We start from the raw sequence: 15,917 nt of genomic DNA, 5'->3' as shown, positions 1-15,917 counted from the left end.
CCGCCGGGATCGGCTAACTGCTTTACGCTGGGCTCATGACTCCCTCATCGGAGGACACGCTGGATGCGATAGGACCTTAGAGCTGGTCAACCGGTTCTATTGGTGGCCCAACATCCGGCGGGATGTCTTTTCCTATGTAAGTTCCTGCCCCACCTGCACTCGCCAGAAGCCCAGTCCTGGGTCTCCTTGAGGCCTTCTACAGCCATTACCGGTCCCCACCGAACCATGGACCCACATAGCTACGGACTTCGTGGTGGACTTACCCCCGTCTTGTGGACATACGGTCATCTGGATCACCGTTGACCGCTTCTCAAAGATGGTGCACCTAGTCCCTCTGCCGAAACTTCCTACAGCACCCGAACTGGCCCGTCTCTTTACCCAGCATGTCTTCAGGCTACATGGTCTTTCTCAAGACATAGTCTCAGACAGGGGTCCTCAGTTTGTTGCCCGCTATTGGAGAGCCCTCTGCAGATGCTTTAAGGTAAAGCTTAGTTTCTCCACAGCCTTCCAACCGCAGAGCAATGGACAGACCGAGAGAATGAACCGGACACTGAAGGCTTATGTTCAGGCCTTCATCAACGAGAGACAGGACAATTGGTCGCAGCTATTGCCGTGGGCCGAGTTCGCTTACAACAATCAAGTTCACGCTGCTACCGGCAAATCCCCATTCCAACTGGTTTACGGGAAACCGCTGAGACCTCCACTGCCGCTGGAGGCCCCCAGCGCCTCACCGGCCGTTCAGATAACGGCCCGACAACTACAGACATTGTGGCACATGACTCAGAGACAGCTACACCGCTTGGCCGTGTCCGCCAAGCGAGCGGCCGACCGCCACCGATGACCAGCTCCCACCTACCAACCCGGGGATCGAGTCTGGCTCAGCACCAAGAACATCCACCTCCGGCTCCCATCACGGAGATTCGCACCCAAGTTCTGTGGGCCATTTCGGGTTGCTGAGCGAGTGGGTCTGGTGTCATATCGGCTGAGACTACCGTCTTCTCTCCGAATCCACAATGTCTTCCGCATTCCTGGGACTCCTGCGGCTCTGCCGGTTCCACGTGGCGGCCGCCATGGCTTGCCCATCTCCCCGCTGCCTCGCGCGTGCGTGAGGATGCACACTATGTGCGCACAGTTCCCGGAAGTCTGGCCCCGCCTGTGCTAATGACGCCACGCCCTAAGCCTGATATAACCGGCATCCGGACGCCTTCTCTTTGCCTTGCAACGAGGTTCACTACTGCCTAGTAGTTCTGAGTTGTGCTTCGTCTGTTCCTCGTTCCTGACTTGACCTTTGGATTGCCTTTGACTTCGCTTCAGCCTGCCGCCTGCCTCTGACCTTGGTCCGTTCCTGACTTCACTTCAGCCTGCCGCCTGCCTCTGACCTCGGTCCGTTCCTGACTTCGCTTCAGCCTGCCGCCTGCCTCTGACCTTGGTCCATTCCCGATTCCGCTACAGCCTGCTTCAGTTCACAGCCAGCTACAGACTTCATTCCAGTCTACAGCCTGCTCCAGTTCACAGCCAGCTACAGACTCCATTCCAGTCTACAGTCTGCTCCAGTTCACAGCCAGCTACAGACTCCGTTCCAGTCTACAGCCTGTTCCAATCCACAGTCTGTTATTGGTTCTACCTCAGCCTTCAGCCTGTTCCCGGTCCAGTACTCTACAAACCCTGCCTCACGGTCCGGCTCACTATAGGTACCGCTGCTGCCCGCTGTCCTGTCTTCAGCTGGCCCTCGACCTGCACTGCCGGTCTACAGACTATCTTTTCACTCCTTGGACTGTTCTTACTACACTCCCTGCCCAGGCTTTATCTGCTATTGACTCTGAGCTGTTATCCCAAGTCCCAAGGTTCCAGGACCCTACGGGCTCCTCCTGGGGGGCTCCTGGTTCCCGGGTGAACACTGCCAGCCTGTGGCTCCGCCTCCCAGCCTACCGTGTCACCCTGGGTAGACCGGCCCAAGGGTCCACTATCCTGCCTGCAGCACCCAACTGCAACACTATTGCCAGTTCTAGGTGGGTGACAAAACATACATAATCATAAATAAGACACACAACAAACAAAACAATAAATACTAAATAAAATCAATAAAATCATGGTGACACCACAAGATTATGCACTGTTAAGATGACCACTACTCCAGTGCTTGTGCCGGCCCAACCATGGTTATAAGTGTAACACTACAGTACAGGCACACCAAAGACATACATAAACTCAGTTGATACTATTATTTAATATTGGATAGATGTATCGTGTATGATCTGGGCATGCAACAAGCTGTACTAACCCATGTTGCAGAAAGAAAATGGATAAACTGGAAATAAATTAGGGACCCACTGATTTATTTGGTAGAGTCTAATTCTATATGGACAAGGTCCAATGCTATTCATTGAAGGCACATGAAAATAAATGTGCCTTTAGAGTAGACTAAGAGGCCATGTTGCAACTATCCATTCAGACATGTGAATGGCTGTTTTTAATACAGAAGTTATGTATTGCAAAACCCCATATTAAACTCCATCTACATTATCTTCCTGGATGAATCCTTGAATTTTCCACTTGTTCTGATATTGACCCCTTGCTTGTCAAAGTTAGCTAGCAAGGATAGCAAAAGAGGCTAAATTGCCTTGTGCCTGGCTCTTTTAAGCCCAAAGAGTCATGGGTCACTCAACCCCCATTTGCCCTAGCCCTTAATGTGGCCATTGGCTGCTGCAGTGTCCTGACCACCAGATCCAGTGCCACACCCTGGTTTGGAGTCAGGTCAGATGTTCATTTTGATAAGCACTGGGTGGGGGTGGAGGAGAAGGGAGCTGGGCCATACAGTATAGCATAGTAACTTGAGGTTTTGACACTCCAAATTGTAGGCATTTAACAATGAATGCGCTTCAGTGCTTGTTAAGGGCTTGGCCATCTGTGAATTCTGGATATATTTCCAACTGTAGATGTCTGGGCCAAATTCACCTTGGCACAACTTCTTCCTGCTTGGATTATTGCCAACAGCTGTTTTATGGATGGTACAGGAAATGGATGAGCCATAAGACTTTTATTGATTTTGACTTTGTAGTTACTAGCAATGTGCTATCAGTTGTTTCATTTAGTATGCACTAACTTTTTAGTACTCATTAAAATGATTAACATTCACTAAATTGAATGAATGTGCATAAAATCATGATAGTGTATGCTAAATGGGTTTTAATATGCACAAAAGTATGCAATGTATGTTAAAACGAAATGACATAAAATAAAAACAAAGCAAAAGAAAAAGCAAAGCAAATGAACTTTTTCAGCTGCTAGCTGCATGTCTCTAGTAGTCATCACAGACATGTTTGTCTTCATCAGTTATGATTGTTGCTTCCCACTTTTAGGATTACAAATGTATTTTATTTGATTTGTATACTGCTTCTCCATTTAATAAACCACCCAAAGCAGTATGCAGAAAATACAAAAATTACTCAATATCAGCAGAAAAGCAATACATAATCAAGTAAATTTTCAAAGGGCTACACGTGTAAATTTTGGGGTTTATGCGTGTGGCAAGGCCTTGAATGCACCCCGTGCATTTTACAATGGGGCTCAGACATGTGTGTAAACCTAGGTACGCGCAGAACTGCCGGCTGAGAGATAAGGGGTGGCCTGGAGGGTGTGGTCTGGGCAGGGAGGGGTGGGCCAGGACGCCATTAGTCGCTGTCCCAAAGAAGTGTGTGCTGGCAGCCGGCCGGCGTGCGCAGATTACTTCTGCCTCAGAGGAGCAATAAGTATTAAAATAAAAATATTAGGGATAGTTAGGGTAGGTTTAGGGGGCAGGGAGGAGAGGGGAAGAGGGAGGAAGGATAGAGTTAGATGTAGGAAAGTTCCCTCCCAGTCTGCTCCTTAATTGGAGCAGACTGGGACAGAACTGGGGGAGGCCCGACTGTATCACCACGCATTGCTTTGTAAAATTCTCCCCTCTGTGCGCGCGAGTCTCAGGCCACCTGCACATGCATGCATGGATTTTAAAATCCGGTGTGCATGTGCACGCGGCCATCGGATTTTATGACATGCATACGCCGATGCATGCATGTCATAAAATTGGCACGTCCATGTGCGCGTGCCGGGAACCGCGCGCACATGGACGCACATGAGCGCCTTTTAAAATCGACCCCACTATTACAGATCATAACATAAAAATACAAAATACAGGACCATGCACATCATGCCCTAACATCACCTCAGCCCAGATGAATGCCACCTCCAAAGGTCACAAAGCTACATTAGAGACCCATGCCCCTCCCCCAAAATCACCAAGCTAAGATAGAAAAGCTCATTCTCAAAGGTGACAATGCAACATTAAAAACCCCTGCTCACAATACCCTTAACTTAGATTCAGCAGAATAGCTTACTTTTGAATTTTATGCATATTATTTACTAGGATTCAGGAAGCTGTGCTTAGCCTACATGAGCCGTGTTGCTGCATTTGGTAAGACAAACTCCTTAATTTCTATATTATTGTGAAAATCATGTTAGTTCGTTGGTGATTTTGGCAAGGTGAAGGCACTTCTCAGATAGTGGCCCACTTGACTCCACGAGAGTACTTGTTTGATTTTCTTCCAATGTCAATTTATTTTGCCTCCCACTATTTATACTAATGTCATGCATATTCATGATGGATATTCTGAAAACCCGATTGGCTGGGGAACCCCGGGACAGGTTTGGGAACACTGTTGCAATAAATTTGCTTTGCTTTGGAACAACTATTAGAGGTGCGGGCAACTCTAGTCCTCAAGAGCCACAAACAGGCCTGGTTTTTCAGAATCTCTATAATGAATATGCATACAATGGAGGCAAATTTATCTCTTGCATATTCATTGTGGTTATCCTGAAAATTAGACCTGTTTGTGGCTCTTGATCACTTACCCATGGTCTGAATGTGCAAATCCTATCCTCATTGCCAAATTGTTTTCATCACAAAGAGTGAAGAGAAGCAGAAGAAGTGATAACATAATTAATCTTCATTTATCTCTTGCCAATCAAGTGCTTATGGCAAGTTACTGTGATCCTGCCTTGGGTTCATTAAGAAGGAGTTTTTGATAAGGTGTAGATTTTTCCATCAGAGGAAGGTCATGAAAAGTTCAATAAAGTAAGGGTAAACTTCCTGAGCTGGTGGGAGATGGTTTCCTCTTTGGAGAAGGGCTTTTTGAGTGTATTTTAGTGCTTCACGGGGTACCAGGGAGAGGAGAAGAGAAAGATGAGAAGGTTGGGTTTTTCTCCCCCCCCAGTGAGAATTCTGGCTGAGGATTCCAGAAGTTGGAGAGTTGACAGTAATGAGTTGAAAAGCTGAGAGGGTTGATCTTCAATCCTGTGAAGGAGCAGGGCTGGAAGTTAATGACAAAAGGGGTGCTGGAGTTGCTGAGGAGTGGTTCCTGCTAACAATAACTGAGAGCCAGCCAGAAGGGAGAAGGAAGGGGAATCTATTAACCTGTCTGGGCAAGACCACAGTTGGAGATACATTGAAGTTATTGGAGGATCTGTGAGTTTTAGCCAAAGCCCTTCAGTTAACTAAACAGAGTGAGAGAGGAGAGAACTGAAACAAGTAAAACTTCTGAAAGCTCAAGTGGTTTGGAGACAGTGTTTTGTTTTTCTTTTTTTTGCTTGGACTGTACCCTAAACTTTGCTGTGTTTTTTCCACTGGAATTTTGAGTATTTTTTTGGATTTTGTAATAAATTTGCTTTGTTTTGGAACAACTATTAGAGGGATGGCCAACTCTGGTCCTTAAGAGCCACAAAGAGGCCTGGTTTTCAGGATTTCCAAAATGAATATGCATGAGATATATTTGCATGCGATGGAGGTAGTGCATGCAAGTTTATCTCATGCATATTTATTATGGATATCCTGAAAACCAAATGTGGCTCTTGATGATTGGAATTGGCTACCCATAAACTATTGGGTGTGGACTTGTGTTTTTTTGGGTAAAGCACAAGTCTCCCTTTAGGCCTCCTAGCTTTTGCTGGTCCCCACTGGACTAAACTGAGATGTTTTAATCTGTACTGGAGCTGCAGAAGGGTCACTCACCACTCCCACTGCAGTTGAAGATGCCCCCGATGAAAGGGGGGGGGGGCGATTACATTTCAGCGATACAATCTATCAGTACATTAAAATTTAGGCATTCAAGACCTACACATGTTGGTTAAAAAGACAGAGGGAGTTTCTGCAGAGGCAGTGACAGGATAAATATGTAGCTATGTCAGTATGAGCAATGGAGCTAACTTAGGACAGGCTCAATGTACCCTGGTGCTATCTAACAACACTGCTTGAACATAGTACTATTTAAACATGCAAATTTTATATGAGGAATGTGCAGGCAAAATGCTTTGTTTTGGTTCAATTTTTCATTTAGGGGGAGAGGGTGTTTTTATTTGGGGTTTTTTTTGTCTAATGTTTATTTTGGTTTGGTTCATTTGCTGAGCCAAAATAAACAGTGCCTTTAAAAAAATCAAGACAGGGCCTCCCTAGGCTCCTCTGCCAGTTCCTGAGGCATCACCGTGCATCTTTGCTCCCTGCTCCCCTTCTCCAAAAATCCAGGGTTGGGCCCCCCCCCCCCCCAACCACCCCAGATTGGGTTGAGTCAAACCCAGCTAGGGCCATGTCCTCCCTGACCCCCTTGTACCCCTTTCATGGGCGTCTTTATTGTAGAAAGGAGTAGCAACAATCCCCAGTTACTCCTGCCTGACTGGCTCCCATTAGAAATGACACCTGCCATCTCTGAGACTGATGTTTGATATTTCAAAATGGTGATGGTCTCACAACCAGCCAATGCCATGTTTAGAAAAGGGATGTCAGCAAGGAAAGAGCAATAGTGGATCACTCCTGCCTCTTTCTATAATGAAACCTCCCATGGAAAAGGTAAGTGGGGGCCAACGAGGACTGGTGGTGGTGGTGGGGGGGGGGGGAGGGGTCCAGAGAGACCCTGGTTTGGTTTGACTCAGCCCAGTTGGAGGAAGCTCTGACCCTGGGCCCAGCCCCAGGTTACTAAAAAGAGCTGTGTAGGGGCCTAGGGAAGACCTGGGTTGGTTTTTGGGGGTATTATAGCTTACTGGTTATAACCTAGCTACCCTGTGACCTGTGGCACCTCTAGTTTGTACTTCCTTCATCTGCTTCTTGTTTTTCTTCTTCTCACCTTGCCCCTTGGGTATGAATAAGTTGTTAAAGCAGCAATGCCATCCATGTTGCAAAAAATATCAACATGGCTTTCTTTCATTGCTATCTCTTTTGGTCTTGCATCTAAAATGTCTCTTCTTTTAATTTCTAATTATATTTATGTAGCCCCTACTTCCCCTTCAGCCAGCAACTAGGTGGACTATTGTCTTCAGTGGGTCATGAGTTCTTTTGTTAAAAAGGGACAAGCAGGTGTTGTAGTGGTTCCAAGAGTGCTAGCGGGGTTCCAAATAGTTTTAGTGGGAGATAGGAAGGTACACAATAAAGAGTCAACAAAAGGATATCCTCGCATACACTGGAGAAGGAAGCACATTTCTCGTTTTGCATCACAGATGGGAAAGGGATTTTCCCAGACTGCAGGAAATACAAATGTGAGCATCAGACCATGAAATTTATTTACATTTCAGATGCTGTGCAAATAGCAATAATAAAAATCAGAACCAAGCCCTTAGTAATCCCCTTGGATCAACAGAAACTATATTAATGGAACTGCGCTCATCATTATGAAAAGGTTAAGCAAACTTTGATAGACTCATGTAAGAAAGAAATTCTTAAAACAAAGACAATCAGATGTACCAAAAGAGTGAGGTCAAACAGGTAACATTTAGTTCAAGGTTATATGCCAGAAACCAATTGTAGGTCTTAATTTTGAAGTGACCTTGTTCATTTTTCATCTATTCCTGCAGTTTTTGTTTTTGTTCTCTGCTGGATGAGTTTCCACACAGGGTGCAAGTTCTGAAGCTCCCAGGTTGTACCTCCCAAAAGGTTGAGAGCCCTGTAATTCCTCTGACACTAAAGGGATGAAGGGGTTTCCTTCAAGGAGAGAAACTAAGAGTCACTAAGGTCTGTGCCTTCCATTATTCCAGGCCACTGCCTTTTATTTCCAACATCCCTTTTCCCCTTTTTTATTAAAGAGTGGGCCAGATACATTGCTTCTTTTGCTTTTAATTCTGGATTGTGGGGGTGGTGGGGAGGGGATGGATTGCCCCAAGCCCACACACAAACATTCCCCTCACGTGGCAGAGGACCAGGGCCAAGGGCGTGATTGATGCAGTGGGACAGAGTGCATCTTTGAGAGGGCTGTAGACTGAGCTGTCTGCCATGGCATGTAGTGAAAGGTGGGTGAGTGGGATCACTTCCTGATGTTTCAGCACATGATGCTAAATTCTCTAGCTGCAGCACTAGAAAGGGGGATGCATGTGAGTGCAGAGGAATTCCTCCCTCTAGTTAGTACCGGTAGTAGGGATTCCCCAGATCTGCACACCATCTTTATTGGAGGGGGAAGGATATTTCAGGCACAGAACTCTACCTCATACCTTGCAGAATACAGAGCAATGCTTAAGACCTGAATTTCTGCCTCTTTTCTTACTAAATTGGGAGGAATACCCAGGGTCTGCATTACTGCCTCTTTCATTGTCAGAGGGGAAGGGATTGTCCCAGGCCTTTTTCTCCCACCTCTTTCCTTATAGAAGGGGAAGGGATACTCAGGGCCTGTACATCTCCCTCTTGTTGCTTAAGAAAGTGGTATTTCCAGGGCCTTACAGTAAAAAGATGCAAGTAAAACAATCCTTGAATTGCAATCCAGAGCCACTATTTCTATTTTTACATTGATTTAATTTAATGTTTTCCAATTTTGTCTGCTGTCACATTGGTTCTGAGAATTGTGGCATGTAGTCTTGGAGTCAAGCTGGATGCTGGTTTGACAATGCAGGTCCATGTTGCTTACATGGTCCAGTCCTCATTCCAAGATTTCCATCCTATACAACAACTTCAATACTTCATCCTTTTCTTGATTCTAAAGACCTTGCTTGCGTGATCCATGCTTTAGTGACCAATCGGCTGGTCTATTGTAATGCTTTATACCAGGTCATTACTGTTTCTAGTATAAAGCATCTCCAGTGCCTTCAGAATAATTCGGCAAGATTGCTATCAGAGAGTAAGAAGCACAGTCATATAATCCCTGTTCTGATGGAACCGTACTGGCTCCCAGTGGAGTCCAGATGTAAGTTTTCAGTTTTTTTTTTTCTTTGGTTTTTAGAATTTTGCAGTCTGAGTTTCCAAAACATTTGTCTGGTTGATTGGTTCCGCAAAGCAAACGCTATTATCGATTCCTTCTGTATTCAGTGCCTACTTGGTTTTCACTAATTGGAAAGTGTTTAGTTATGTTCCTCTAGTTCTTTGGAGCAGTCTTCAGGTAGGGGCACAGATGGAAACAGATTATCTGACATTTCCCAAAATGGTAAGATTTTGGCTTTTTCATCCTTCAGTTAGGTGTGGTTGTTATAATTTTTGGGCTAGGTGAGTTACTGCAGTATGTTGCTTCTCAGAGTAGACTTGTGTTTGGGGTATTTTATGGACTGAGTTTGGGGAGCTGGTTGGAATGGGTGGTATATGGGAGGGATCATTTTAATTGCAAACTGTATTTGTGTTTATTATTTTTGTTTTACCATATTGCTGCATTGATTTTATACTGTATATATAGTCTGATTTTATGGAAGTCACTTGGATGTTACCAAAAGTGGGGTACTGAGTTTAAAATAAGTTTATATGAAATGAGCATTGTCACTACTTGTTTGTTGATTATACTCCGCATCAATCATGTTTGAAGGCGGCAGACTATTAGTATAATAAATAAATAAATGACATAAGTAAATAAATAAATACTCTTTTGCAGACAACACCTGTATAAAAGAATGCCCTCCAGGGATGTACAGCACAACTGAAGAAGCAAATGGTTTAGAACTGGGCTACTGTTCAAAATGCAATCAAGTGTGCTCAAACTGCAGTGGAGGATCTGCTAAGGACTGCACCACATGCGCTGAAGCCTATTACAAATTGCAGCATCTCTGCATACTTCACTGTCCTCTGGGGTAAATCACTTAATAAATATTGAGACTTTTTTAGTACTTCAGTATGCAGTACAATGTTTGATATTCCCTAAAATTCACATAGCTGTGTCATGTCTAAGCTAAAAAGACTTGCATCCACTGGAATCAAACTTTGCTTGCTTGTTCAATACAGGGATGTCCAACTCCAGTGCTTGAGAGCAGCAGAAAGGTCTTTTTTTTGGGAACAGTCATTTATTTGCCTTTAGTGGCTTTAGTTTATGGTTAAGTTAGGTATTTAGAGGCTTGTTTGTGACATCTGACATCTGAGGACTGGAGCTGACCATTATATTGTGTTATGGGAACCAATTGCAATGGGGGTCTGTACATTGGTTTGTTATGGATCATCTTATGGAGGTCAAGTAAGTGCATTAATCAGTCAGGTGAAATGAATTTTTTTCAAGCCATTTTATAATTATTAATTACAGGTATTACAGAGAGAGCAATCACTGTGAAAAATGTGATCCTTCGTGCCATCTCTGTTACGGCCCTGGGCCTGAGTCTTGTCTGGACTGCCCTTCGAATACATACCAAGTGGACGGTACCAACCAGTGTGTGAGTCAGTGTCCAGAGAGGTTCTACCAACAGAAGCAGAAGTGCATTCCATGTCATCCAAGTTGTAAAACCTGTAAAGGTAATTAAGCTTTGGGGTACCTTTTCAGTAGCATGCCTCATTTTTATATACAAGTAGTTTATAAATGAAGAAATGAAATTAGATACCTGGCAGTTTGAGAGCCAGCGGCAGTGTAGCCTAGGAGTAAACTCCCATTTATGCTGACTCAAGAAATTTTCTTTGCTGAATAGGAGAAGAGAAGGAGCCCAAATCCTTAAAGGGGTAGCACTCCAGCTTTGATTGTTGCAGTTCGTTTTCTGACTGAGTTTTACTCAGAATAGGAAGGAACTTGAGTTATAGTCTGAGGACTGAGTGTATATATGCATCATTTATTGTTTTGTTGACTTTCTAGCTCCTTTGACTTCCAATGACTGCAGACACTTAAGTACCCAGCAAAATAAAGACAATATTATCTGCTGGCTTCTGCTGCCTCATTGTACTCACTCACTTATCCTCAACAGCCACGGCCTGACCAAACGACAAAGGGAACTATGATCTATCCCTTTCAACCATTCCAATGGCTGGGCTAGATGGGAGAAAGATTGGGGTTAAAAATGGTAGAAAGCTCAGGTAGCTGCAAAAAAAGGCCTATGCCACCTTAACTTCAGATCAATAATAGTGATCGGAGTTGAGATGGATTCTACCACCATCACAAACAAAATTAAAAGAAAAAAGAAAAGAAAAAGATATTATAAAACATGCACCTGGAGGGTAATTACCAAGGTGTTTCTACAGTTAAAAAATGGTGCTTTTTGAAGGAAAATGGCTTGTTATAAAACTGATCAAAATGCTATTTAGTTCATAAAGGTGGGTCCTCCCTGGGGTCTTGGGGGACCTGCCTCCATTGACTAAATAGCAATTTGATTGATATTTGGATTTCTACTGGATGAATAAAGAAGTTTTTTGATAAAAGTTATATATCACGATGTTTAGAAGTTGTGTTTTGGGACTCTTAAAATATAGGACACACACTAATTCTTTGGATTTTGTTTGTTGGACTGTGAGGTTGATTCTTAGCACCTTTTTAGTTATTTTCTTTTGTAAAATTGGACAAAAACCAAACAGGAGCAAGTACAGTGTTGAAAGACACAAAAACTAAAAGAGCTGCACCAAAATTCTGATGGTTTAGAATCACACACTTGGATGAGGATATAAGTTCAAAAAATCTCCTTGGATCATCACAAATCCTTTAAACGTTACAGGCAAAATCTTTAATTATATATAATGTGAATCTTTACTTTTTGTACTTATGTATTTATTCATTGTAATCTAAGGAAGGAATGGCCTGATACAACAAATTCACAAACAGCTATGTTACCAATCATAGATATGAAAAACCTCCCAAATACATTTTAAATCTGTGATTTACCTCTTAAAAAGCTGTGATAAAGTACAAGAAGATTGAAAAATTGCCTGCAAATGTGCAGAAAAATCTATTACTGCTGACTATGAAACAAGACTCCATGGAGCTGTGTAGGAGCCAGGATATCATGCAAAACAAGCCGACGTGGCCAGCATTTCGCCAGTATGGCTTCTTCAGAGCTATTAAGTTTCCAGTAGGGATGTGAATCGTTTTTTGACGATTTAAAATATCGTCCGATATATTTTAAATCGTCAAAAATCGTTAGGGCCACGATACAATACCAATTCCCCCGATTTATCGTTAAAAAATCGTAAATCGGGGGAAGGGGGAGGGCAGGAAAACTGGCACACTAAAACCCCCTAAAACCCACCCCCGACCCTTTAAATTAAATCCCCCACCCTCCCGACCCCCCCCCCCCAAATGCTTTAAATTACCTGGGGATCCAGCGGTGGTCCAGAACGGCGGCGGTCCGGAACGGCCCCCTCAATTGAATCCTTTTGTCTTCAGCCGGCGCCATTTTGCAAAATGGCCGCCGCAAAATGGCGGCGGCCATAGACAAAAACGATTCGACGCAGGAGGTCGTTCCGGACCCCCGCTGGACTTTTGGCAAGTCTTGTGGGGGTCAGGAGGCCCCCCCAAGCTGGCCAAAAGTTTCTGGGAGTCCAGCGGGGTTCAGGAAGCGATTTCTTGCCGCGAATCGTTTTCCGTACGGAAAATGGCGCCGGCAGGAGATCGACTGCAGGAGGTCGTTCAGCGGGGGTTCCGGACCGCCGCTGAACGACCTCCTGCAGTCGATCTCCTGCCGGTGCCATTTTCCGTACGGAAAACGATTCGCGGCAAGAAATTGCTTCCTGAACCCCGCTGGACTCCCAGAAACTTTTGGCCAGCTTGGGGGGGCCTCCTGACCCCCACAAGACTTGCCAAAAGTCCAGCGGGGGTCCGGAACGACCTCCTGCGTCGAATCGTTTTTGTCTATGGCCGCCGCCATTTTGCGGCGGCCATTTTGCAAAATGGCGCCGGCTGAAGACAAAAGGATTCAATTGAGGGGGCCGTTCCGGACCGCCGCCGTTCTGGACCACCGCTGGATCCCCAGGTAATTTAAAGCATTGGGGGGGGGGTTCGGGAGGGTGGGGGATTTAATTTAAAGGATCGGGGGTGGGTTTTAGGGGGTTGGCTCACGATTTTAACGATTTTTCACGATATTTTTAAAACCCAAACGGCAACAATACGATTCCCTCCCCCTCCCAGCTGAAATCGATCGTTAAGACGATCGAGGACACGATTCACATCTCTAGTTTCCAGCCACTCAGCTAAATAAACTTCATCATGACCAAATAGTCTGAGTGTTTAAAAGAACCAAAAAACATTCAGTAGACTGGCAGCCAAGATCAGCTTCATCATTCTGAAGCCATGAACGAGCATCTTGAATTGTGGGTCAGCAGAGTCACAAACTCAACAACATCCACCTCTTGCTCATGATCTGCACTGTCCTCAGTCACTGCATGTTGCTCCTCATTGCTCCTCTCTTTGTCTTTCCTTGTTTTCTTTTCTTTTTCTTAAGGACATACACGTTTTCCTTCACTTTGTAATGCCAACATCATCATTATCATCAAGCTTTGCTTATTTTGTTTCAGCAGGTTTACAGCAAATGACATCATGGAGTTACACCTGCTCTAATGATAAATCAGTTCTCAATCAGTACTGGCACATGTTATAAATCTTCAGTTTGAGCCATCAGAAGCTAAAGGCTTGATTTACTATTCCCATGCTGCTTCTATGGGAAAAAAGCTTAGTAAATGAGGCCTTTATGTTGGTTTGTATAACAAGATACTGGCTATTGTTGGCTCAGTACTGTTGGATTTGGGTAACTAGTAGGCTATGGGATTGTTTTATTTGTCCAAACTCCTTTTCAAGTCCTTGATTACCCATCCAGTCACAAAAATGACTTCACAGTACAATTTATCATCAATTTATAGTGAGAATTACTACTTGCTGCCTATACTTGACTGCCTTAAGAACATAAGAACATAAGAAAATGCCATACTGGGTCAGACCAAGGGTCCATCAAGCCCAGCATCCTGTTTCCAACAGTGGCCAATCCAGGCCATAAGAACCTGGCAAGTACCCAAAAACTAAGTCTATTCCATGTAACCATTGCTAATGGCAGTGGCTATTCTCTAAGTGAACTTAATAGCAGGTAATGGACTTCTCCTCCAAGAACTTATCCAATCCTTTTTTAAACACAGCTATACTAGAGATTCAGGAGAGCAGCTTAAATATGATACCATACAAAACCTTGAATTGCTGTTTTATTAGTGTATGCTGAAGCTGCACACAACACAGGGAGTATAGCTTTGTTTGAAAGCAGTTCTACACTGAACCTGCTTTTCTCAAATTATCAACTTGTCTCTATAGCTTTCATTTTTAGTCTAATCCCATGATTTCTTCTGTTTTTGTTCTAGCATATTTTATATCTTATTATTGCGCATTTGAGAATAAGAGACTTGTACTTGTATAATTAAAAATCGTTTTTCTCAGATCCTGCTTCTGTGGTCCATACTGTATCCAAGCTTCTCATGCATTAGTATGAAACAGGAATAAAGCAACTTAAAAATGGAATTATGTAAAGATTAGCGGTTACAGCACTACTGATAATATAAATTGAACGTAATTTTTTCATAACTTAGGAGTCCCATGGTCCTCTGGATACGGAACTATTAATGAATATTTAAGAACTGACTGGTAATGACAGGATGGGAAAATCATGAAGGGGAGACATTCAGCTTTACACAGTACTTAACATTTTCAGTGAAGTTCAATGGGGTTCAATAGGGTTCAGTACATATGCACTAGTGCTTGCTTTTCTGTGCCTTACAGATTCTGCAGCTGAAGGTTGCCTATCATGTGATTGGGGAAGCGACTTCAAAGAAGGTGTTTGCTTTCCACGGTGTGAGGAACATCGTTATCTTGATACAGATGTAAGTAAACATAAAAGGAGATACATTTTTACACTTTGGATTTTATTGTGTATTGTATGCATTCTACGGAAGCGCACACAGATTTTTTCATTTTTGTTTCATGTATTCATTTTTCGGGATTTTGTTTTTGGTTTTCATTTTTGGGACTGTGAGGGAGTATAGGGGAAATTCCACAGGAGCACCTTAAAGGACACTTATCTGGCCTGCTCCTCCTTAGGAAACATCCCCACAATAGATTATGGGTGAAGGGAGGCTCCCCTCACAACAGGGCCCAGAAGAGTTGGGGAGGTCCCGGGAAGGGTATGCGAAGGCCAGTTATGCTTGAGTTTGTTTGTACCCAGCACTGCAAAGTGAGCAGTTTTCTATCTGTTTCAGGTTGCACTGTAAATAAATTTGCATCTAAGGAAACAACTGGAGTCTGCCTCTTTATTCCTCTTGGCTGTTTCCTAAGCCACGACTGGCCACATTACCACAAATAGTGGAAAGCACAGGCCGAAGCCCACAGCCACAGCAGAAAAAGAAAAAAGCAAATCCTGCATCATTTTTCTTTTTCTCCTGGGACCTCATACTTCCACTTACCTAGCCCAAGTACAACAGGTCAAGGAGGTTAGCCCCACCTATGCAGTCAGGCTAGCAGGTTGTTTTTTCTTTTGTTGTTGTTCTTCTCCTCCCCTTCCTCCAGAGAGATATACAGTATGGAAGCAGGGAAGATAGAGCAATTGATCTACAGGGCAGCAGCAATTACAGAACACCCACAAACTCAAACTGACCAGCAGCAGGTGCTGCAAGAGCAAGTTATGCAACAAAGTACAGTGCTAACTCAGAGGTAGATTTTAAAAGCACTGCTCACACAAAAACAGCCACATAAGCCTGTTTGCAGGCCTTGTATGAG

General features: G+C 44.0%; 1 protein-coding gene across 1 annotated transcript in view; it reads left to right on the top strand.

Annotated features, from left to right (window-relative positions):
- The window catches only part of LOC115074730 (proprotein convertase subtilisin/kexin type 5-like), a 103,599-nt gene that overhangs the window by 58,452 nt on the left and 29,230 nt on the right, over positions 1-15,917 (top strand). Inside the window, exons 8-10 of the mRNA XM_029574495.1 lie at positions 9,861-10,056; positions 10,500-10,705; positions 14,925-15,025. Of these exons, the coding sequence (XP_029430355.1) occupies positions 9,861-10,056; positions 10,500-10,705; positions 14,925-15,025 (503 nt within the window). The remainder of the gene's footprint in view (positions 1-9,860; positions 10,057-10,499; positions 10,706-14,924; positions 15,026-15,917) is intronic.

Source organism: Rhinatrema bivittatum, chromosome 13 (assembly GCF_901001135.1).
Source record: "Rhinatrema bivittatum chromosome 13, aRhiBiv1.1, whole genome shotgun sequence".
NCBI lineage: Eukaryota > Metazoa > Chordata > Amphibia > Gymnophiona > Rhinatrematidae > Rhinatrema > Rhinatrema bivittatum.
This window is presented reverse-complemented; position numbering and strand designations above follow the sequence as displayed.